The sequence below is a fragment of the Notothenia rossii genome (genome assembly GCF_949606895.1).
Source record: "Notothenia rossii genome assembly, chromosome: 5".
Taxonomy (NCBI): Eukaryota; Metazoa; Chordata; class Actinopteri; order Perciformes; family Nototheniidae; genus Notothenia; species Notothenia rossii.
In genome coordinates this window covers 3,525,168-3,548,761 of record NC_136903.1, presented here as the reverse complement: position 1 = coordinate 3,548,761, position 23,594 = coordinate 3,525,168, and the positions used below count along the sequence as shown (strand labels likewise).

Below are 23,594 nucleotides of genomic sequence, written 5' to 3'. Positions count from 1 at the left end.
TATAGAGATACACAATGACCAGCAATTTAAAAAGTCTTAGAGCATATATCAGACACAGAAAAATAAAAATAATAAAGAAATGTTATTTATGTTTTGCTCTTAAAGGTCCCATGTCATGGCCATTTCTACTGATCATAGTTCCATTGTTGAGGTTTACTAGAATAGATTTATATTGTTCAATGTTCCAAACTCACATTGGTTTCTCATACAGCATCTCTGTAAAGTATGTGTATTTGCTCTCTGTCCTAAACGGCTTGTTGGAGCTCCTGCCCCCCAATCCCTGTGAGCCAACTGCGCTCTGATTGGTCGGGACGGTGCGAGGCTCGCTGCTCAGTGAGCTGGCTTACTGGTGTGGTTTCTGGGTTGGCGATACAGCAAGTCAGTGCGAAACTCATCCTGAGCACACACACAAACAATAAGTGTGGCTTGATATTGAGTAAGAAAAATGTTTATAACGCTGTGAGCATGGGTCTGCGGAGAGCATTTCTCCGCCATCCCAACTCGTCTATTACCAGCGTTACGGGAGCTCTATGCAAGTCAATGGGACGCCCTGTTAGTTGAGAATGTACGCTAAAGGTCCCCCCACTGCATTTTATAGTGACGCCAAGGGATCCTGGTGTGTGAGGAGCTCCGGGGATTGGTCCATTTTGGTTCTGGGAACCGCATGACGTGATGCGGTTCCCGGAAGAAACAAATGGAAAAAGAGAAATCTCCAACGTGGCGTTTTGGGGCACCATACAGTGTGCAAGTATTTAACCAGTTAAAACAGGCCTGTTAATATTGTCCTCTTTTCTATCCAGTTTTTTGGGTGAGACCTTTGGGTATTGACACAAAATGGTGGGAAATAACACAGATGTTGTACTTGAGTGAAAGTAGAAGTACTCAGATCTTGTCCTTAAGTAAAAGTAGAAGTACTCAGGTCTTGTACTTTAGTAAAAGTAGAAGTACTCAGATCTTGTACTTGAGTAAAAGTAGAAGTACTCAGGTCTTGTACTTGAGTAAAAGTAGAAGTACTCAGATCTTGTACTTTAGTAAAAGTAGAAGTACTCAGGTCTTGTACTTGAGTAAAAGTAGAAGTACTCAGATCTTGTCCTTAAGTAAAAGTAGAAGTACTCAGGTCTTGTACTTTAGTAAAAGTAGAAGTACTCAGGTCTTGTACTTGAGTAAAAGTAGAAGTACTCAGATCTGTACTTGATTAAAAGCAGAAGTACTCAGGTCTTGTACTTGAGTAAAAGTAGAAGTACTCAGATCTTGTACTTTAGTAAAAGTAGAAGTACTCAGGTCTTGTACTTGAGTAAAAGTAGAAGTACTCCGATCTTGTACTTGAGTAAAAGTAGAATTACTCAGGTCTTGTACTTTAGTAAAAGTAGAAGTACTCAGGTCTTGTACTTGAGTAAAAGTAGAAGTACTCAGATCTTGTACTTGAGTAAAAGTAGAATTACTCAGGTCTTGTACTTTAGTAAAAGTAGAAGTACTCAGAACTTGTACTTTAGTAAAAGCAGAAGTACTCAGAACTTGTCCTTTTGTAAAAGCAGAAGTACTCAGATCTTGTACTTGAGTAAAAGTAGAAGTACTCAGGTCTTGTTCTTGAGTAAAAGTAGAAGTACTCAGATCTTGTACTTGAGTAAAAGTAGAAGTACCAGAGTGTAGGAATAATCTGTTACAGTAAAAGTCCTGCATTCAAAATGTTCCTCAAGTAAAAGTAGAAAAGTATTCTCATCAAAATATAGTGAAAGTAGCGACAGTAAAAGTAGTCATTGTGCAGATTGGTCCATTTCAGAATAATATATATGATATGTTTTATAATGATTGATCATGAAAGTGTTCTCAAAGCTGGTAAAGGTGCAGCTAGTCTGAATGACTTTGTATACTGCAGGGTAGCTTGTGGATTTACTCCAGGTGGAACTAAAGTCTGATTTAACACTTGATTAGATTTCACATCATTCATCCAGATCTGTAAAGTAACTAAAGGTATTCAATACATTTAGTGGAGTTTATTACAGTACTTGAGTGAATGTACTTATAGTTCTTCACCTCTGAACATTTGGAATTTAAAATGATATTTTTTAAATATTTTCCCGTCTGTTTCCTCTCCCTTCAGTGTGCAGTTCTGAGCCGGAGAACATCCAGGCGGTGCCGCACAACCTGAGCAGCCTGCTGGTGACGTGGGAACGTCCGAGGGCCGTGTACGACGCCAGCATCGAGAAATACTCAGTCAGCTACCGCCTGGACAACACTCTGAACGCAGCGCCCTTCATATACCTGACTGACGGAGACCAGGACGTGGTGAGAGGGAGTCAATATCATCAATGAGGATTGTCTCAGAGTAGTTTCTTCACTCTATCAAGCCCCAAAAAGCAGATCTAACCAAGGCTATAACTGGCATAACAGAAAACCAAAAACATTCGACAGCTTTATAAACAGTCTCTGCTCTCCAATTATTGAGCACATAGATGAGAGTAACACCTCAGAATCAGAAACGGGTTTATTACCAGGTAGGTTGACATGTACGAGGAATTTGACTTGATGTCATGGTGCATACACAAAAGTAAAACAAAAAATATTAAATATTGAACACATGACTTTTTTACTTGAACATGAATAATCTCAACCTGGTGGTATTGTCTGTAAAATGGTTGTTTAAAGTTGTTGTCTTACCTTCTCCCTCCACCAGGGGGCGATACTGGGCGCCCTGCTAGCTAACAACAAACCAACTAGCAAAGAAAAACCATTTGAGAGCTTTAGCTTTGTAAATAGTCCCTGCTCTCCAATTATTGAACACATTGCTTTTTTACATGAATCATCTAAACTTGGTCTGTAAAATGGTTCTTCAAAGCTGTTGTCTTTACCTCCTCCCTCCACCAGGGGGCGAGACCGGAAGACCTGCTAGCTAACACCAGAAAAAGCACAATTATTCAGTGTTTATTGGTCATAAACACATAATAATAGTAGTTATGCAGCGTCAATAAGTGAGGGTTGGAGACAGTGTGTTTAGTATGTAACTCCATGCGTCATTCTCCTTATATTCACATACACCATATACTATTAGCTCCATGCCACTGGCTAAAAACAATAATAATCCTAAAACCGGAAGTTCAATGTGTCGCCAACATCCGGTCCGCGGAACACACTACAACAGCGTCCCTTAAAGTTCCTGCACAATATGTTGATTATTTCTTACACATGTAAATGAATCATCATCTAAACCTGATCTGTAAAATGGTTCTTCAAAGCTGTTGTCTTTCTCCCTCCACCAGGGGGCGATAGTGGGCGACCTGCTACCGAACACCAGCTACGTGGTGCAGGTGGTGGCGATGTGCACCAACGGTCTGTTCGGACGTGTGAGCGACACGCTGACCGTCTCCATGCCCGTAGACGACCCCGGTAAGAGAGACCGTGCCCGAGACCGAGCGTAGAGTTCGGCAGATCAACTGTACAGATCATTTCTCACTCTGATTATTTTTCAGAAGTTAAATCTTAATATGGATAAATAGTTATTTGACTTCTAAGTAAATTATTTGGACATTGGAAAAAATTTGTTGAATGTATTAGATGCTAGCTAAAATGTTTGTGTTTACAACTACATTATCAAAACTAATGTAATTTTGAATAGATTTACTTTGCCATAATTTGGTTTGAGACTTATACACTAAAAATAGTAAGTACGTACAAAAGCATTTAAATATTAAGTCAACATTTGTCTTATTTTGTCATAGTATAGTTTCTGGCGTTGGCTCGATTGCTTTTTTACTCAAATGAAGTAGTTGTAGGTAAATGTTATTTAAAATCTCATAATTTCAGTCTTCTTACTGCTTTCCAATCTAATAATTGTGGCTTCATTGTGACTTAAAAAGTCAAATAGTTTGAATTAGTTTATTGTTTTTTAAACCAGAATTTTGAAAAATTAATAATTTTGACTTAGATGAGTATTTTTTTAATTTTTATTTCACTTCCACACTTTTAAAATAAAATAAAATGTCTTTCATGATAAAAAGAAAAGGGGTAAAAAGGCAATTTGGAAACTTGGGAGAACTTAAAAAAAATCAAAAGTGAAAAAATATACCTACAGTTAATTAATTGTGCGTAAACAAATCCAATAGCTAAGCTTCTTCATTAGGGTTAGTATTTGTTTTGAAGCACATTTAATTTTTGAACTTGTTTTCATATATTGGTCATGTGTTTTTTCGCCAGCCACATTCATTTTCGTTTAGAAACCTTTCCATCCTCACACTCGCCCTCCCTCTGAACCCTGAATGACACGACTAGATACATATTGTTTTTCTTCCTCTTTATCTCACTCTTCACCCTCCCTGCCTTTCACTCTGGGCTCTATATTCTGTGTTTTTCTGCACAAGCAGTGCTGTTGTTTGACTCGTCTCTTTCTTTGTGTTTCACAAGTTTCTCTGTGTACTCCCTTAATGATGCTTTCTTTATATATTTCCTAAGATGATAAAACATGCTTGGTTTGGGGTCATTTCCACACTCGCCATTTTTGTTTTGTTTTTATTGTGTGGCGTCCGCTCCCTCTGCCTCTCACAGTAAGAGAAATGTTTGCATGTGTTCAGCAGCATTTTGTGTAACATGGCTTGGACTGATAATCGTAGTAACTTTGTATTTCCACTGAACTTTACATTAAATAAACTAATATGTCTTTCCACAAAGAAAAGAAAATACCCTGTATCCTATTTCAGTGTCAGCTGGCATGAATGGGTAATATACAGCGACATATCGTAGATTTACGTGACTGATTTTCATGTAGCATGACGGCTTAGTTAACGCTTACACTAAGCTAATGTTAGCACCCAATCTTAGCTGTTTACATATTTTTGAAGAAAGTCCTGTCTTGTAGTAACCAACAAAACCTTACATTATGGCAGCTAAAGGGTTTTCCAATTCAGAGCAGTCATAGAGATTGTCACGTTAGCTTAGTGCTACACCAGCGCAGCTAGCATAACATGGTTATGGCTAGAAAGGATCCGTCTAGTGTAAATATGACGTCACGTTCTCGTTGTAACTCTCGTTGTAATCGGAGCGGCTCGGAAACACATCTACAGCAGTAACATGATGCAACATACACATTAATGCAGCAGCAATATTAATAGAGAAACATCAGACATAATAGTAAAACACTGCAGGGGAACATTTTATTGCACCAGGAGCTATCTTGGGGCTTTTACTGCGACAACGTTGACTTGCCTGTGAATACAAATAAACCATAGTGTTGGTGATCTACAGTGTTGTCATTCTTCTTTGAACAGCAAGACCGCTAACACCCTATTTCAACAATCACACTCCCTGTCATTGACATCATTAATAGATAGTTTAGCTTCTCAACATCATTCGCTGTGGCCCACTGATGTTAACGATCGTAACTGAAAGGCTGCCTGCCAAACGTAAACATTCAGCCACGTGACATTCAGCCAAACTCTCGCGAGAGTTTTACGCGAGACGGATCCTTTCTAGCCATAACCGCATAACATTAGCACTAGCTACAACTTTAGCTGTACTTGTTAGCCGATTTTACATTAGTTGATCAACAGAACCTTTATTCTATGATATTATTAATTGATGAATAAATGATTCAAGAGAAAAATACTTTATATTTACATGCGTTCAGCTTCAGAAATCTACAGATTTTTGGCTAGTTATTTCATATTTTGCATTTTACATTAATGTGTTTGTTTCAAGCTATCTATGAACGCAAGTGAAGATTATTGTTTATTGCTAAATCCATCTAATATTCAATCACTAGTAAGTGATAACATGCATGTTTTTGCATATTTTTTGTGTGTTTTTAATGCGATTTTTGAGTCGCCCATTTCTGTTGATCAACTAATAATAAATTAACTAAAATTATGAATGAGTTTTTCCTCATTTTATTTACCAAATATACCTCAACAAGAGCTTTCCATTGATCAATTTAAGTAGATTTTTAGCCTCAAACCCTGAGCCCCTCCCATCAAATCCACCTCATTAAACTTGTAAAACCTCACCTCATGCTTCACACACCAGTTTGATCTGGTCTCCATGATGTGTGACTTAGCCTCAGACAGGTAAGAGCCACAACCCCCTGTGTGCTGTGCGGATGATTCATTTCAAATGCTTTTTGTTGAAGGTTTATTGTGTTGTGTCTTTGGGGGAATCCATGCATGAAAGTCTGACGGATTTGTTGCATGCAAGTGTTTGTCCCCATGTCGTGTTGTGGTTATTATAAAGCCAATACATTGCTTGAAGTGGTGTGCAAAACCTTTCCCTCTTTTCCATTTTCTCCCTGTGTCATTTCACCCATTCATCAACATCAACACATTCATATTCATGTTTCAATACCGAAGTTATACAGAGTTTTAGGTTAACAAAAAACTGACACATCAAGATATACAGCGTCCCACGGATTTGCCTTCTCCTCTCCGTGGTGTTCTGATCACAATGTTTTTTCTAATTGCTTTTACCGTTTGTCATATGTCTCTGCTTTTCTGCATTGGTTTTTTATACATTTTCAAACGTTTGATTTGAGCATTTACGTAAATATACTTCAGGAAAATGTTAAAAACAAAATAGGAATGAATAAAAGGTGGTATTCTATGAGTTTGACAAGAGCTACGTTAGTCCTTGTTTAGACTTGTGTTATGTCACTAATCATGCACTCTGTGCCTTTTTCCAGAAAATGCAATGGATCCGGATTTAAATGAATTTGACGAAGAGGTAAGACAACCTTTTATTTTTCATCAAACACTGCATATCATTAATTAACTTTCAACTCTGTCTCACTCCCAACACGTCAAACAGAGACGCACCCTTTAGCGTCTGTAAGAGATGCTTCATTCATATCAACTAACTCCAATGTAAACCCATCTGTGTCATTATTAGAAACTCAAAGTAACAGATGTTAATAAAGCAAATACAGGATTCAAACCCTGGAGACCGCAGTTCCTATCACACGAAGCAGAGACCTTAACGAAACCTTTGTACTTGGCTAACAGCAGTTACGTTGCAAACGGTAATTGACCTCCTTTTTGGTCAAAACCGCAATCAATCAATCAAGTAAAATCCAAACATGCCAAACTTTACTTTTTCTATGAACGCGGATATTTATTTTGAAAAGCCCCTTTGACAAGTCCAATGGATTTCTAGTTCCCCAAAACATAGGTTTAGCCAAAAAGATTACTTCTGTAGAATAAATTATGAAGGAGTTAGGGTATTTTAAGGAATTTTCGGCCATCTTGGACGCAATCTTGAAAATGTCACAGATTTTGCCAGACGTATGTTATTAGGGACACCTAATACTACACAAAACTGTTAAGAAAGCTTTCGTTGCAATTTTTTGGGGTAATGTTTTTTTTTTCATATATAACCTATAACAACAATGAATGAACATGCTGTCCGAGACGATAGATAAGCACCAAGAGCTTCGAAGTTTTAAACCAAGAGCCACGACCAAGCTGCTGTTTTTGACGAGTTGGGAGTTAAAATGTTGTTGTCTCTGTTATTAATGACTTTCCATAACCCCTTTTTTTTCACCAACAGGGCAACTACGAACCCGATCTGTCTTGGAATGAACCTATCCCAACTGAGGATTACAATCTGGCCTGGATTCCTACAAACCCCCCAAAGACCACGACTTCTCCATCTCCTGTTTTACCTCTCCCTGGCATCAGAACCACGACAGCAGAAACTGGTCGGAGGAGAACCACAACTGATCCCACGGTCAGATCCACTTTGCAAGGTCGAGTCCTAATCGAGTCTGAAGAGAACATACATCGCGGTACCACCACAAGTCCATTAGAGATCACATCACCCCCGAAAACCAGGGGAAGTGATGACTTTAGTGGCAATGCTCCCTTTTACTCCACAACAACCACCAAGAAAACCTTAATTGCCACCTCCACTACTCCGTTGTACCCCAATGCAAACACGAATGGTGCTCTAGAAGGCATCAGTCCAAAAGAATCCAAAGTAGTTGTTAGTACCACTACTCCTACACCCACAAGTGCAAAGACAAAAGGTGGTAAAGGTCATTCTTCATTCAGCTCCACCACGACCACACTGAGTTCTCGTAGCCGTGACATGAGCAGCACAACGTCATCGTCCTTCGTCCGGGCCAAGATCAACCAAGACCTGGGGCATCCCATAAATGAAGAAACCACCACCATGTCTGCTGGACCCGGAAGTCTTCCAGAGATCAAAACGTCAACTTCTCGACCTTCCTCTTCCGGTGAAGCTGTTCCCAGTAGGACCAAAAGTCATGGAATGCCTCATTTTTCATCTACGACAACCTCTGTGGGGTTGGGTGGCGTTCTCTTGGAGACCACACAGCCGATGTCCACTGGTGAGCGTCCTTCTGTCCTCCCTTCCACCTCCTCCTCTTCCTCCTCCTCTTCCCCTCTATGTGACACTGCGGACCCCTCCACCTGCCTGCATGACCCTCCCTCCTCGTCCTGGCCTTTGTTGTCCGCATCGGACTCCCAGCATGCCGCCACCGCTCCGCAGTCTGGCAAAGATTCGGCTTTTCCTTCAAACCCTATGCTCCCTGCTTCCGCCCTTCCTCACCCCTCACAGCCCCTGTCTGGTTGGGTGACTGACCCTGGTGTTGGGTTAGATGATAATGATAGCGATGGTGATTTGTTGTCCGGGTCTTCCTCTTTGACGCAGTCCTCAGGTGACCTTTCAGTCTTTAGCGGTACCCCTCCTTTACAAACGTTGCCGGATCCGTCTGTTGCCTCTGAACCGTCCAAATCCTCCTGGGATCCGTCTCTCTCAACACTCTCTCTGTCTCCCACCCTTCAGCCTTCAGTTTTCCTCTCTAGCGACTTCACCCTTTCCAGCACCACTCCGGGGTCATCCCGCTCTTTCCCAGTTGCGTTTGACGATGCAAGGTACGCCAAGGGGAGCGCGATAGAGTCTTTTCTCCCCGAGGTTAGCGGTGATGGGTTTCCGTTAGTTAGCGGCGTGGACTTGGAGTGCGACTGTTCTCTGGAGCCTTCGGAGTCCTCGTCCTGGTTGCATGCATCTCCTCACGTCCCCCTGCCGTCCTCCGCCTGGGCGTCTGCTAGCTTAGACCTTTACTCTAGCGTAGGTGTCCCTTCAGCCTCTGGTGTTGGTATAGACGATCTTCTACGTTCTCCGTCCGTAGCGGGATCTGATGGTGTGTCCTTACATCAGCCTCTCGTTTCCAATATCTCGCCGTCATCGCCCTCTTCACACTCCCTCCTTTTCCAGATCACCCATAGTGACCCGCCCATTTCTGTTGCAGCCCCTGGCGTCAGGGATTCCTGGTTCTCCGCATCAGATGAGAACCCTCCCCTACAAACTTCTACCCAAACTTCCTCGCCCTCAGCCTCCCCCTTCACCCCCACCCAAGAAAGACAGGCTTTAGACATTAGCAGCAGTGCCTCCGGTTCGGCCCTGTTCCCCTACTCCCAGGAGGGCTTGGATCAGGAGTGGGACAGGGTTCAAACCTCGGGATCTGGAGACAGCGCGTTGACTTATTCAAACAAAGTTACTAGCACCGCAGCTCCGCCCACAACCTCTGGGTCCGGCCAGTCCTCAGGTGATTCGGACGATCGTTCCTCTGCGTTTTATTTTGATAGCGAGAGTGGCAGTGCTGTCACTACGGAGGTAGCAGGCTCAGCGACACCAACCGTTCCTGATGTAACCTCGACGTCACCCTGGTCGCTGGGCAGGGAGGAGGAGAGCGGCTCAGGTCAGGGTGAAAGCCTGTACGACAACGAGACGTCCTCAGACTTCAGTATCCCCGAGCGCACAGAAAAAGAGTCCGAGAAGGAGGAGCCAGTCGCAGGTAAAAAAGCCGTCGATTGGGGGAAAACACTTGCATTACACCTGCAAAATGCCAAGGGACCAGGAAGAGTGCTGGACATCAGAAAGATGACTAATCCACCATCTGTCAACAACAAAACCACCTTTCGTTTTTATTTCATTTTTCTCTGTGATAGCTAGAAAAGTCATGCATGCAAGGCCCCTCGTTACAGTCACCAAACAGGAGGCAGTAACTTGTTTTAACCCACCATCACTATCTTCATCAGTTTTTTTTGTACAAGTCATACCTCAATTTTCTTAACCACTAATTCTGCTTATGGTTGTGAAGCGGTGCAGCATTTCCCAGCATGCATTTGGTGAGAGGTTTGGTATCCAGCTCAGGTCTATGAGAAGCAAATGCGTAAAAAAGGCAAGTCGTGTAGTAATAAGAAGTCAAAGTCACCATGTCTTCAATGATTTCTTTCACAACTAACTTACAAGACTGATTTATTATTATACATTAGATGTTATTAGTTTGGGTTACAATTGGTTCCTTTCTTTGTATTTTAATTATCGGTTTTTCTGTGTATTTTCTAGCTTTTTTAAATTAACCTATCATTTTTAGGTGTGTTTTTTGTAGTTGTTGGTTTAGCTAGTGGTTGAATAATAGTATCACCAAAAACCATCAAGAAATTGTGACTTACTTTGTATTACCCTGAGAGCGATGCCTTTTCTTCGAAATCATTTTAAGATAAACTAAGATTTGTATGCAGAACACAAACTGACAATCGGCAGATAATCATTTTTTACCTTAATTTTTTTTTTTTTTTAATTAACACCTTCAGTACATGTCTACATTCATTAACACTACATTCACTACTATTACTAATTCCATTATTTAAAGTTTTAAAGTAGTTTAAAACATTGTATTTAAATTGAGAGGATCAAGTCTTGATGGTTAATGTGAACCTAAATTGTATTTATTTTAACAAATTGATTCAGAAAGCACGAATTCATCGAGCTTACCGCTTTGAACACTGTACCTTACTGAAGTAAAAAGGTACTATTACTTTACTCGAGTATATTCGCATTATAATACTTTATATTTGTACTCCACTACATTTATTTCACAGCTTTAGCTACTTGCAGATGTAGATTATTAATACCAATTATCAATCAAAGCATTCATGATTATATATTATTATAGGTTAAGCTAACCAGTAATATATAAAGTAATAAAATAACTAAAATATATAGAGCTTAAATGGGACCTTCTGCATACTGAGTACTTTTACTTCTTTTACTTGAAGTATTATTAATGCGCATATATATTTTAATTATTATAATTTTTTAACTTTTATTTTAGTACGATTATAAATGCAGTACTTTTACTAATTTTACTTAAGTATATCATTTGAGTACTTATTCCAACTCAGCAAAAAAGCAAAATTCTCGTATTTTTATGATTTGTGGACCAATGAACATTTCATAATCGCTCGTCTAATATCCTGTAAGCTCTCTGTCGTGTTAAAGTACACAGAGGGATGTCCAAAATCCTCAATTGCAATTTAAAAATCCAATGTACAGCTCAGGGACATTTTATTTAGCCAAAAAAAGTATCCGACACAGCCACCAGAGAGCAGCAGAGCTCTTCCAGTTTTCACAGCATCTGTCTCTGACTACACAATGACTCAATCAGCCTTTATTTAAATGACACCTTGCGATCAAAGAACTTCTTTACAGGCAATTGACAAACATTACATTACAATACAGTGACGATTCCTCAGGTTGGTGAAGATGCTTCTTGGAACATTAGTGTTTCTATCTTTGCATCGTTTCTGAATCTGCAGAGCGTTAATGCTACTGGAGATGTACCTGGCCATTGTAACACCTTTGCACCAGGAGCAGAAGTCCTCTATCAGTCCCACAGCTACAGCAAAAGTGACACATCACAAGGCAAATGCAAACAATACAATGATCAAATAAAGAGACAAGCATACTTAAATAAAAAAAAGTAAACATTCATGATTAAAAATATTGTAAGTAGCAGCATTTTAAAGTGAACATATTAAGATGTTGGGATTGTATATAGGCTATTGCACATATAATAGCCAGATTTACAGAATAACAGAACGAGGAAGTTAAACATTTAGTTGGAAATCTTTGCAGTTGGAAGTTTTCGTGTCTTTAATTCTTATCAGATCTTCTTTGACTCTCTCCATCTCTTCACCCTCTGTACAAATCACCTTTCTCCTCTCCTGTCCGCACCTTTCTTTTCCTTTCCCTTCCCTCCCCATTATCACCACCACTGTGTCCAGGAGTTTCTTTAAGAGGCAGACAAAAAAACTGTTGCATGGATGAGTGAGTGAATGGGTGTTTTACTCTTAGCGTAGAAAGCGCACAACAGGCTCTTTCTGAACTCGTGAACAGCGCTGACCCGCCTTTCACAGCCGCTGAACTGAGTCCGATTGTGCAGAAAAGGTACGTTCTGGCAAACAGTCAAGGTTAACCCTCACTAGTGTTTTCCTCACTGGCTGTCGGGCGATAAAGGCAGGATTCAGAAGCATCGGCTCAGTGAGGTCAGCTTCTGCCGACTGCTTTTCTTTTCACGTTATTCAAAGTTACATTGATGCCGATGCTTGATTGACTCCAGCTCCTGAATCCTGATGAATCAGTTTCTCGCTTGATCTGTGATGGATTTTGATTTGAGAGCCTTTGTGATTCCTTCAAGAGAAGAGTTCAGTAGGAAAGTGGGTGAGAGTGGTTGTACGTCGTGTTTGAGTCTGATTGATCATGCTACTCTTATGTTGGCGTTGTGCAAAGAGTTCAATGAGGACACGCTGCTCTGGAGAGAGAATTACATTCATGGGCTTATTAAATATATCGTCTTATATTTACACATTTTTTTTAATGGAGTAAAATCCCGTTTTTAGTACATTTTATACAAATAAATACCCATATTGGCTCTGCCCGCTTCAATGAACTACATTTCTATGACCAGAGCAGCTTCTCCCCATATGCAACATGTTTATACCTCTGACTTTCTCATTCACCCTTGAGTATAGTTTTACTTGTCTTCTTTCCACTTTTATTATTTTGCCGCAGAAGCCAGTAACAGCAGCCATGAGTCCAGAGTGGGTTCGATCCGGGAGCGAGAGAGGAAAGCTGTGGTTCCTCTGGCCGTCATCTCCACCCTGACCGGCCTGGGGCTCATCGTGCTCATCGGGATCCTCGTCTACTGGAGGTCTGTACTGCTGTGCATGCTGTTAAATACTAAAGGTCCCCTATCATCATCAATATATCACAGGTCTCAGATATATACAGAGCCTGTCTCTGATTGGCTGAAACAACAAACAGATCATTGCAGCATTACCCATAATCCCCTCTGTTTCAGCCCTGTTTCCAAAGTGCTGATTCTCTGTCTGTTACTTTAGATGAAAATAAGGAGCCCCTCCCCACGCCCCTCTGAGAGACATTTGGTTACAAAGAACTCAATGGTGCTCTAGGAGGAGATTCAGGTGATAAGGGGGGGGGGGGGGGGGTTACCTTGGTTGCTGATTGGCTAATGGTTACACAAGCCAAAACATCGTTATGACATCATCAAGTGACCAAAATCTGATCAGCTCATTTTCAGACAGGTTTTTATAGAAATGGATCAAAAAGAGAGAGAATCTTTGATTCTGAAACTTTCAGAGTCTCTTTCCACAGAGGGGACACATGTTGATGTAGAAGAGACATGGAGAAGAGGGGACACATGTTGATGTGGAAGAGACATGCAGAAGTGGATTTTGCACAATAGGTGACCTTTAAATGTTATTTTTGTTGTTTTGGCCACTAGAGAGCAGCAGAGGTTCACAACAGGCTGACAGAAACACAGCCCTGACATATTATTGTCTTAAAAACTGTTATGGTTGAACATGTCAGCATTTACATGTCCAGCAGACACACAGAGCAACATGATTATGCAAGGAGGACGTGTTTTTGTAGGCTGACCAGGAAGTTAGCATCGCAAGGGCTTCTTCGACAAAAAGCCGTGTGTGTGTGTGTGTGTGTGTGTGTGTGTGTGTGTGTGTGTGTGTGTGTGTGTGTGTGTGTGTGTGTGTGTGTGTGTGTGTGTGTGTGTGTGTGTGTGTGTGTGTGTGTGTGTGTGTGTGTGTGTGTGTGTGTGTGTGTGTGTGTGTGTGTGTGTGTGTGTGTGTGTGTGTGTGTGTGTGTGTGTGTGTGTGTGTGTGTGTGTGTGTGTGTGTGTGTGTGTGTGTGTGTGTGTGTGAGAAAAAACGAGCAGCCCGTTCACAAACAATACCTCTTGTGTTGATTTATACGACTGAATGCTTTTCACTTTTGGCAGCAGAAGATTCTTTTCTCTGTCCTTGAGCGATTCTGTTTTTCATTTTTTTTATCGAAACATTTCAAATACTGGATTTGTAGCAAGCAAAACTTTCTTTGAGAACTTGTTTTTTGTATGGTTTATGAGGACATAAACCCAAAATGCTCTTCCGTATTCTGCTTGAAAACACATTTGACTTTGCAGAAAAGAAAAAAGCCTCCCATTCAGACCGTGAAATAACCAACTTTAGAATCCGATCAAGGACACGCTGTCGAACGCAGTGTAAACACTCTTAGTAATATCTTGTACATTTCTAATCTGCCGCGCTGGAGCCTCCGCATATTGTTCTTGTTTTTGCGCTCTGCTTGTTGTTGTATCTCCAAGATTGAGCAGTGCTAAACCGATAATAATCTGGGCAGCGGGGGGATTAATCCCCTCAGAACGATTTACCTTGGCTGCAGAGCGACGAGCGTCCACCGAGGGTCAGAGGATGGGAAAAGGACATCCGCCTGATTATGTCCGACAGAAGGGAATCGTGTTAGCGTCTTGTAGGGCGAGCGGCAGGAGGCCAAAGCGCTCTAATCCTGCTGCTGTTGTGTCCTTTAACCACTCCACTACACGGTGCTCATTTGGACTCTGCTGCTGCTGTGAGATCTGTGAAAATATGGAGGAAATGTGGGTTATTAATCTGGCAGAGAACATGGGTTTAGGTTCCTAAAATAAAAACAATATGGTGGGGTTGTCAGGCCTGGGCGTCCGAGGTTACAGCCCAGGATCTTTTATAAATAGAGTTGTGCAGGAACGAGTCCTAAAACCAAGAAATGTGTCGGTATACTTTACCCCTTTCCGCTCCCTCGTCTGAAAGTCAATTGTTTTTTGGATGTGTTTTTGTTTGTTAGCCTGAAAGTCTGTAGAGCTGAAGAGATTGTAACGTTCTGTTCTGCGACATAAAATATGTCAGTAAATACCCCACTGGTGAATTTAAAAACGGAGGTTGCTAAAAGTGTCTAAAAGAGGCGACTAAACATCATCACGCCCAACATTAGCCTCCTTTAGCTTAGCGGTGGCGACGTGAAGTCATGTGACCGTGCTGTAGTTCCTTTAAAGCCCAACATTAGCCGCCTTTAGTTTAGCGGTGGTGACGTGAAGTCATGTGACCGTGCTGTAGTTCCTTCATAGCCCAACATTAGCCACCTTTAGCTTAGCGATGGTGACGTGAAGTCATGTGACCGTGCTGTAGTTCCTTTACAGCCCATCATTAGCCACCTTTAGCTTAGCGGTGGGGACGTGAAGTCATGTGACCGTGCTGTAGTTCCTTTATACAGAACAAAGAGATGAAAAAGCAAGCTACAGCTACTAAGAAAAACAACCGTCCAAGAACATCTGAAAAAAAGCAAAACAAAAATTTAGAATTTCAACTTTCTGGTCAGTAAATGTGCATTCGTTTTTAACCAACATAATGTTTTATTCAAATACAATGGATTAAGAAATATTTAGCTGCAGCTGTTTTCCTTTTTTAGGTTGAGGCTGATCTTCTTACATGGATATAATCAGATTAGGTAGTTTCAGTCTCAGCAGATAAACGTAAATACACTAAATTGGCCAATGAACAACAGAGTTGCATGTTTAGGCCAGAAATCAAAGCTAACACGTCTCAAAACATCAAACACCATCTGTCAGGAGATACCATGAAGACGTTTAGTAGTAAAATCAAACATTAAATAGTACTTTGTGTTAAAGCAAAGCGGAAGAGCAGCCTCTCTGACAGCAGCAGAAAAAAGTTAGTTCATGGCTAAGCTAATGCTAACAGCTAAAAACACTGACCTCCATGCACAGACACATCATGTCCTGGGACAGATTCAGAGAGCATTTAGCCATTTTAGATAAAAACTGCTCCTCCATTTCTCCTCCCTCCAGTGTGATTCAAATAATGTTTTATATTAATATTTATTTATTTATTTGCTTACTTATTTATTTGTTTATTTGTTACTAATTTGCTTACTTACCTTTTGATTATTATTTATTTACTTTATTTTTGCATTCATTTATTTACTGAGTTAGGTAGTTAGTTAGAGAGTTAAATAGTTAGAGAGTTAGTTAGTTAGTTTGTGAGTTAGTTAGTTAGTTAGTTAGTTAGAGAGTTAGATAGTTAGTTAGTTTGTGAGTTAGTTATAGAGTTAGTTAGTTATAGAGTTAGTTAGTACATTAGTTAGTTAGTTAGAGTTAGTTAGTTAGATAATTAGTTAGTTAGTGAGTTACTTAGTTAGCCAGTTTGTTGGTGAGTTAGTTAGTTGGAGAGTTAGTTAGTTATAGAGTTAGTTAGTTAGTTGGAGAGTTAGTTAGAGAGTTAGTTAGTTGTTAGGTAGTTTAGTTATATAGTTAGTTAGTTAGTTAGATAATTAGTTAGTTAGTTAGAGAGTCAGTTAGTTAGTTAGTTAGAGAGTCAGTTAGTTAGTTAGTGACTTACTTAGTTAGCCAGTTTGTTAGTTAGTTGGAGAGTTAGTTAGAGAGTTAGTTAGCTAGTTAGTTAGTTATATAGTTAGTTAGAGTTAGTTTGTCAGTTAGTTAGTTAGTTAGTTAGTTAGTTAGTGAGTGAGTGGCTTTTATATGCCTGTAAAGCAACACAGAAATATAATATATATTTATTTACTACAGTTGATTGATTTTGTTTTGTCCTAACAAAGTCTCCAGCTCTTTTCTTTACAGAAACAGAAACCATTTTTATTGGAACAGTTGTTAATGAACATGTTTAATGAGCTAAACGTGCTAAACAGGTCTAGATGTCAAATCCAGATCATGTATTAGTAGATAAATAAACACTCCTCAGACTCTTTGAGAGAATACTGTGTCTTTAATCTGTAAAATCTCAGCTCGTTCTTTTGCTGTGTTTTTATCTCTGTTTTTTGTGGCTGGTAATCCCGGCTGCCCATTTGGCCGAGACACCGCAGGTTCCTCAGAGGAAATCTCATCCGTTTAAAAACGTGTCACGGATTAACTGGGCGTCTTGTTTCCTGTGTTTTTGGGAAGATTACGTGTGTTCCCCAACATCTGGGCTAACGGAGAGTCGCATGAAAACAAAAGCATCTTCTGCATCTCCGTCAGCATCAGTACGCAGGAAGCATCGAAACATATAAATACTGATAAACAGAGATACATCATTATACATTTCTTTATTCAGTTTTCAGTTTACGATTCAGACATGTTTCCTGCATTTGATTTACTCACATTAATTCTGAAATTTCATTTTTGTTGTTTTTTATTTACAATATGCTGATGGTGTTTCGATGTATTTATGTATAACACTAAACCATGTTTTCCTACATTGTGTTGATCATGAAATATTTGATTATTTACAATCATTTGTTTATTTCTCTTTCCAGACTTCTTTGTGTTTATAAAACATGTGACTGCTTTGTTTAATCACAGAACAGACAAAATGATTTTCAAAATAAAACACACTCTGTTGTTGATGTCTGATGTGTGTGTGTGTGTGTGTGTGTTTGTTTTTGTGTGTGTGTGTGCAGGACCTGTTTTCAGACGGCTCACTTCTACATCGAAGACAGCTCATCACCCAGAGTCATCACTACAGCTGTATTAGCATCTGGTAACACACACACACACACACACACACACACACACACACACACACACACACACACACACACACACACACACACACACACACACACACACACACACACACACACACACACACACACACACACACACACACACACACACACAGGCAAGCACACACATTTGTTGACTTGTCAGATCAAGTTGGATTCTTTCTTTTTTTAGCAAGTGTTTGTTCCCCACAGCAACAATGTGTTCCCCACAAGTGTTTGTTCCCTACAGCAAGTATTTGTTCCCCAAAACCAGTATTTGTTCCCTACAGCAAGTATTTGTTCCCCAAAACCAGTATTTGTTCCCTACAGCAAGTATTTGTTCCCCAAAACAAGTATTTGTTCCCCACAGCAAGTATTTGTTCCCCACAACAAGTATTTGTTCCCCACAACAACAATGTGTTCCCCACAAGTGTTTGTTCCCTACAGCAAGTATTTGTTCCCCAAAACCAGTATTTGTTCCCTACAGCAAGTATTTGTTCCCCAAAACCAGTATTTGTTCCCTACAGCAAGTATTTGTTCCCCAAAACAAGTATTTGTTCCCCACAGCAAGTATTTGTTCCCCACAACAAGTATTTGTTCCCCACAACAACAATGTGTTCCCCACAAGTATTTGTTCCCTACAGCAAGTATTTGTTCCCCACAACAAGTATTTGTTCCCCACAAGTATTTGTTCCCCAAAACCAGTATTTGTTCCCCACAGCAAGTATTTGTTCCCCACAGCAAGTATTTGTTCCCCAAAAAAGGTATTTGTCCCCCACAGCAAGTATTTGTTCCCCACAACAAGTATTTGTTCCCCAAAACAAGAATGTGTTCCCCACAGCAAGTATTTGTTCCCCGCAACAAGTAATTGTTCCCTACAGCAAGTATTTGTTCCCTACAGCAAGTATTTGTTCCCCGCAACAAGTAATTGTTCCCTACAGCAAGTATTTGTTCCCTACAGCAAGTATTTGTTCCCCAAAACAAGTGATTGTTCCCTACAGCAAGTGATTGTTCCCCACAGCAAGTATTTGTTCCCCACAGCAAGTATTTGTTCCCCACAGCAAGTATGTGTTCCCCACAACAACAATGTGTTCCCCACAAGTATTTGTTCACTACAGCAAGTGATTGTTCCCCACAGAAAGTATTTGTTCCCCAAAACCAGTAGTTGTTCCCCAAGTATTTGTTCCCTACAGCAAGTATTTGTTCCCTACAGAAAGTATTTGTTCCCCAAAACAAGTAGTTGTTCCCCAAGTATTTGTTCCCTACAGAAAGTGTTTGTTCCCTACAGAAAGTATTTGTTCCCCAAAACAAGTATTTGTTCCCCACAACAAGTATTTGTTCCCCACAACAACAATGTGTTCCCCACAAGTGATTGTTCCCCACAGAAAGTATTTGTTCCCCAAAACAAGTATTTGTTCCCTACAGAAAGTGTTTGTTCCCTACAGCAAGTATTTGTTCCCTACAGCAAGTATTTGTTCCCTACAGCAAGTATTTGTTCCCCACAACAACAATGTGTTCCCCACAGAAAGTATTTGTTCCCCAAAACAAGTAGTTGTTCCCCAAGTATTTGTTCCCTACAGCAAGTGTTTGTTCCCTACAGAAAGTATTTGTTCCCTACAGAAAGTGTTTGTTCCCTACAGAAAGTGTTTGTTCCCTACAGCAAGTGTTTGTTCCCTACAGCAAGTGTTTGTTCCCTACAGCAAGTGTTTGTTCCCTACAGAAAGTATTTGTTCCCTACAGAAATTGTTTGTTCCCTACAGAAAGTATTTGTTCCCTACAGAAAGTGTTTGTTCCCTACAGCAAGTGTTTGTTCCCTACAGCAAGTATTTGTTCCCTACAGAAAGTGTTTGTTCCCTACAGAAAGTATTTGTTCCCTACAGAAAGTGTTTGTTCCCTACAGAAAGTGTTTGTTCCCTACAGCAAGTGTTTGTTCCCTACAGCAAGTGTTTGTTCCCCACAGCAAGTATGTGTTCCCCACAACAACAATGTGTTCCCCACAAGTATTTGTTCACTACAGCAAGTGATTGTTCCCCACAGAAAGTATTTGTTCCCCAAAACCAGTAGTTGTTCCCCAAGTATTTGTTCCCTACAGCAAGTATTTGTTCCCTACAGAAAGTATTTGTTCCCCAAAACAAGTAGTTGTTCCCCAAGTATTTGTTCCCTACAGAAAGTGTTTGTTCCCTACAGAAAGTATTTGTTCCCCAAAACAAGTATTTGTTCCCCACAACAAGTATTTGTTCCCCACAACAACAATGTGTTCCCCACAAGTGATTGTTCCCCACAGAAAGTATTTGTTCCCCAAAACAAGTATTTGTTCCCTACAGAAAGTGTTTGTTCCCTACAGCAAGTATTTGTTCCCTACAGCAAGTATTTGTTCCCTACAGCAAGTATTTGTTCCCCACAACAACAATGTGTTCCCCACAGAAAGTATTTGTTCCCCAAAACAAGTAGTTGTTCCCCAAGTATTTGTTCCCTACAGCAAGTGTTTGTTCCCTACAGAAAGTATTTGTTCCCTACAGAAAGTGTTTGTTCCCTACAGAAAGTGTTTGTTCCCTACAGCAAGTGTTTGTTCCCTACAGCAAGTGTTTGTTCCCTACAGCAAGTGTTTGTTCCCTACAGAAAGTATTTGTTCCCTACAGAAATTGTTTGTTCCCTACAGAAAGTATTTGTTCCCTACAGAAAGTGTTTGTTCCCTACAGCAAGTGTTTGTTCCCTACAGCAAGTATTTGTTCCCTACAGAAAGTGTTTGTTCCCTACAGAAAGTATTTGTTCCCTACAGAAAGTGTTTGTTCCCTACAGAAAGTGTTTGTTCCCTACAGCAAGTGTTTGTTCCCTACAGCAAGTGTTTGTTCCCTACAGCAAGTGTTTGTTCCCTACAGCAAGTGTTTGTTCCCTACAGCAAGTGTTTGTTCCCTACAGCAAGTGTTTGTTCCCTACAGCAAGTGTTTGTTCCCTACAGCAAGTGTTTGTTCCCTACAGCAAGTGTTTGTTCCCTACAGCAAGTATTTGTTCCCTACAGCAAGTGTTTGTTCCCTACAGCAAGTGTTTGTTCCCGACAGCAAGTGTTTGTTCCCGACAGCAAGTGTTTGTTCCCTACAGAAAGTGTTTGTTCCCTACAGAAAGTGTTTGTTCCCTACAGAAAGTGTTTGTTCCCTACAGCAAGTGTTTGTTCCCTACAGCAAGTGTTTGTTCCCTACAGCAAGTGTTTGTTCCCTACAGAAAGTGTTTGTTCCCTACAGAAAGTATTTGTTCCCTACAGAAAGTGTTTGTTCCCTACAGAAAGTATTTGTTCCCCACGACAGGAATTCGTTCCCTAGTTTTCTCCCTCTCATGGTTCAGTGTTTTTTTTTTTTCTTCCAGACGAGCAGACGTCTTTCCCGGTGAAAGACTTTGTGAAACACGTGTCTCAACTTCACGACTCGCTCGGCTTCCAGAGAGAGTTCGAGGTACGATTGCTTTTCCTTCTCTAGCTGAAACCAAAACAATAAAGTGTCAGTGTGTGTGTTCAATGGGAGTTGTGTTTGATTGTCTGCATGATGCACGATGATGTGTTAGTGGTACACTTTGACGAAGGACTGCAACATTACCTGAATATTGTTTCTTGATGATTCTATTGAACTCAATGAAAACTCCACTTTTGGTCATATAAGAAAAAAGAAAATCACAGTTGGCCCTCGTCCTCTTCCGTAGATCTGACCAAAAGTGCATAATTTGTTTCGACAACCGAGAGTAAAGTGGAAGAAGTTTAGTTTTTTGTCTCAATCTCCAAAATGTTTTGATTAAAGTTGGAATCCTGACTTTTTATTTTCAGTTATTTTACTGAAAATCTAGATATTACGATAAAAAACATTAGTTTCTGTGTGTTTCTGAGAAAAAAGTCAATATTCAGAGATTTTCTTTTAATTCAGATTTCTCGACATTGAGACTTATTTCTCAACAGAATGTCTTGCTCTTATCCTTTTCCCTTTTACCTTAACGTAGTATTTTGGGGACATTTATAGCATTGGTTTATCGAATACCATCTCTTAAAACATTTAATATATACATGGAAACATCTAAATCTCATTTTCATTTTGATTTAAATATGACTATAAATGGAAGACTATGGCACTGACGATTTTTCATCAATAATAACACAGTGTTTTCTGTACGGAAGCTATGAGAGGCAAGTTAGACAAATCATTTCTAGTGACACATTTTCTAAATCGATCTAAATAGTCTTTCCTCCTTTATTCATGACTTAAGAACAGTTCAAAAACAGATCTATGACGGGTGAGAAAAAAGGCTTTGCCAGGTATTTATTTTGGTTTCGATGTATGATTGTTAGTTTTTTTGGTCAGGATTTTTTTTCACCCAGGTAACAACATTTATAATTTCAATCTGATTTAAAAACAGGTAAATATAAAAATTGAGTTTCTTTTTTCCAACTGTAAATCAGGGGAAAGATTCTGCCTTTTTTTCGCTTGTAAGAATATTTCTTTAAATGTTCGAAGTTGTAATGCTCGTCTAACGTATAAACAAGTATATCAACAACAATTATCATTGCTCATTTATTGATTGATTTTCACCAGTTTTTGGCGAAATTAGCTCAGATTTAGTAAATTGACCCCCAAAAACAAAGAAAAGGGTCACATTTGCCTCTCAGTGCTTCCGTAGTTCTCAGTTAAAACAAATTATATTGAAAATTGGAGAATAGATGCTGCAGTCCTGCTTCAGGCCAAATGATGAGGTGATTCATCTATAATAATCGTCAGTAGAAGTAAATAATAGTTGCAGTAAGAACTGAAATACACAGTGCTTTAGCCCCTGAATGTACGTTGTATTTATCCGTGCTGATGCTGTCTGTGTTTAGCAGCATGTTCTGTGCTGTGAGATGAGTTTGTGGTTTTCTGTGTCGTCTTGTAATTTGTATTTCTGCACCTCTTTGGTTTGTGTTGTCGTGGAATCGTCTGGCCTCCTCGTCTTTAGGTTCTGAAGGAGAGTTACGAGGTAAGACTCGCTCTCACCGCTCTGTTTCCGTCTCGTTGTGCAAAGTGTTGTTAATGTGGGAATCTGGAGGCACTAATGCACGGCTTCTGAGTGACACAAGTGGAAACAAATGACTGCAGGGATCACATTATAAATGATCTGTGCCATTAACTTTACTTTGGAGAGGATCAGTGCAACATGTACATTTTTGGATGGGATCTGACCAAAAGAGTTTTTTTTTTTTTAAGAAAAGTCAGAACTTTTTTCTCCGAATTCTGAATTTTTTCTCAGAAATCAATGAAAAGTCCACTTTTGGTCAGGTAAAAAAAAAAAAATCACATGTGGCCCTCGTCCTCTTCCGTATGTCTGACCAAAAGTGCATTATTTGTTTCGACGACTGAGATTAAAGTGGAAGAAGTTACGTTTTTTGTCTCAAAATCTCCAAATGTTTTAATTAAAGTTGAAATCCTGATTTTTTTTCTTTTCAGTTCTTTTACTGAAAATCTAGATATTATGATAAAAAAAAAAAATTCTGTGTTTCTGAGAAAAAAAGTCAGTATTCAGAGATTTCTCGACATTGAGACTTTTACCTTAACGTAGTATTTTTGGGACATTTATAGCGTTGGTTTATCGAAAATAATTATGTTGGGGATGTAAGCAATTTAATTATTGCAGTTCCACAGAACACCATCTCTTTGCCTCGTAAAACTGTGTGTGTGTGTGTGTGTGTGTGTGTGTGTGTGTGTGTGTGTGTGTGTGTGTGTGTGTGTGTGTGTGTGTGTGTGTGTGTGTGTGTGTGTGTGTGTGTGTGTGTGTGTGTGTGTGTGTGTGTGTGTGTGTGTGTGTGTGTGTGTGTGTGTGTGTGTGTGTGTGTGTGTGTGTGTGTGTGTGTGTGTGTGTAGGAGGTTCAGACGTGCACGGTGGAGATGGGGATGACG

General features: G+C 40.0%; 1 protein-coding gene across 1 annotated transcript in view; it reads left to right on the top strand.

Annotated features, from left to right (window-relative positions):
- LOC307041250 (receptor-type tyrosine-protein phosphatase zeta-like) overlaps window positions 1–23,594 on the top strand; it is a gene marked incomplete at both ends in the record, with an annotated part of 65,789 nt that overhangs the window by 24,918 nt on the left and 17,277 nt on the right. The window contains 9 exons of the mRNA XM_079684559.1: window positions 2,102–2,286; window positions 3,258–3,384; window positions 6,662–6,702; window positions 7,525–9,796; window positions 12,859–12,997; window positions 17,605–17,684; window positions 21,049–21,134; window positions 22,657–22,677; window positions 23,559–23,594. The exon at window positions 23,559–23,594 is cut by the window's right edge and continues 61 nt beyond it. Coding sequence (XP_079540685.1) covers window positions 2,102–2,286; window positions 3,258–3,384; window positions 6,662–6,702; window positions 7,525–9,796; window positions 12,859–12,997; window positions 17,605–17,684; window positions 21,049–21,134; window positions 22,657–22,677; window positions 23,559–23,594 — 2,987 coding nt within the window. The remainder of the gene's footprint in view (window positions 1–2,101; window positions 2,287–3,257; window positions 3,385–6,661; window positions 6,703–7,524; window positions 9,797–12,858; window positions 12,998–17,604; window positions 17,685–21,048; window positions 21,135–22,656; window positions 22,678–23,558) is intronic.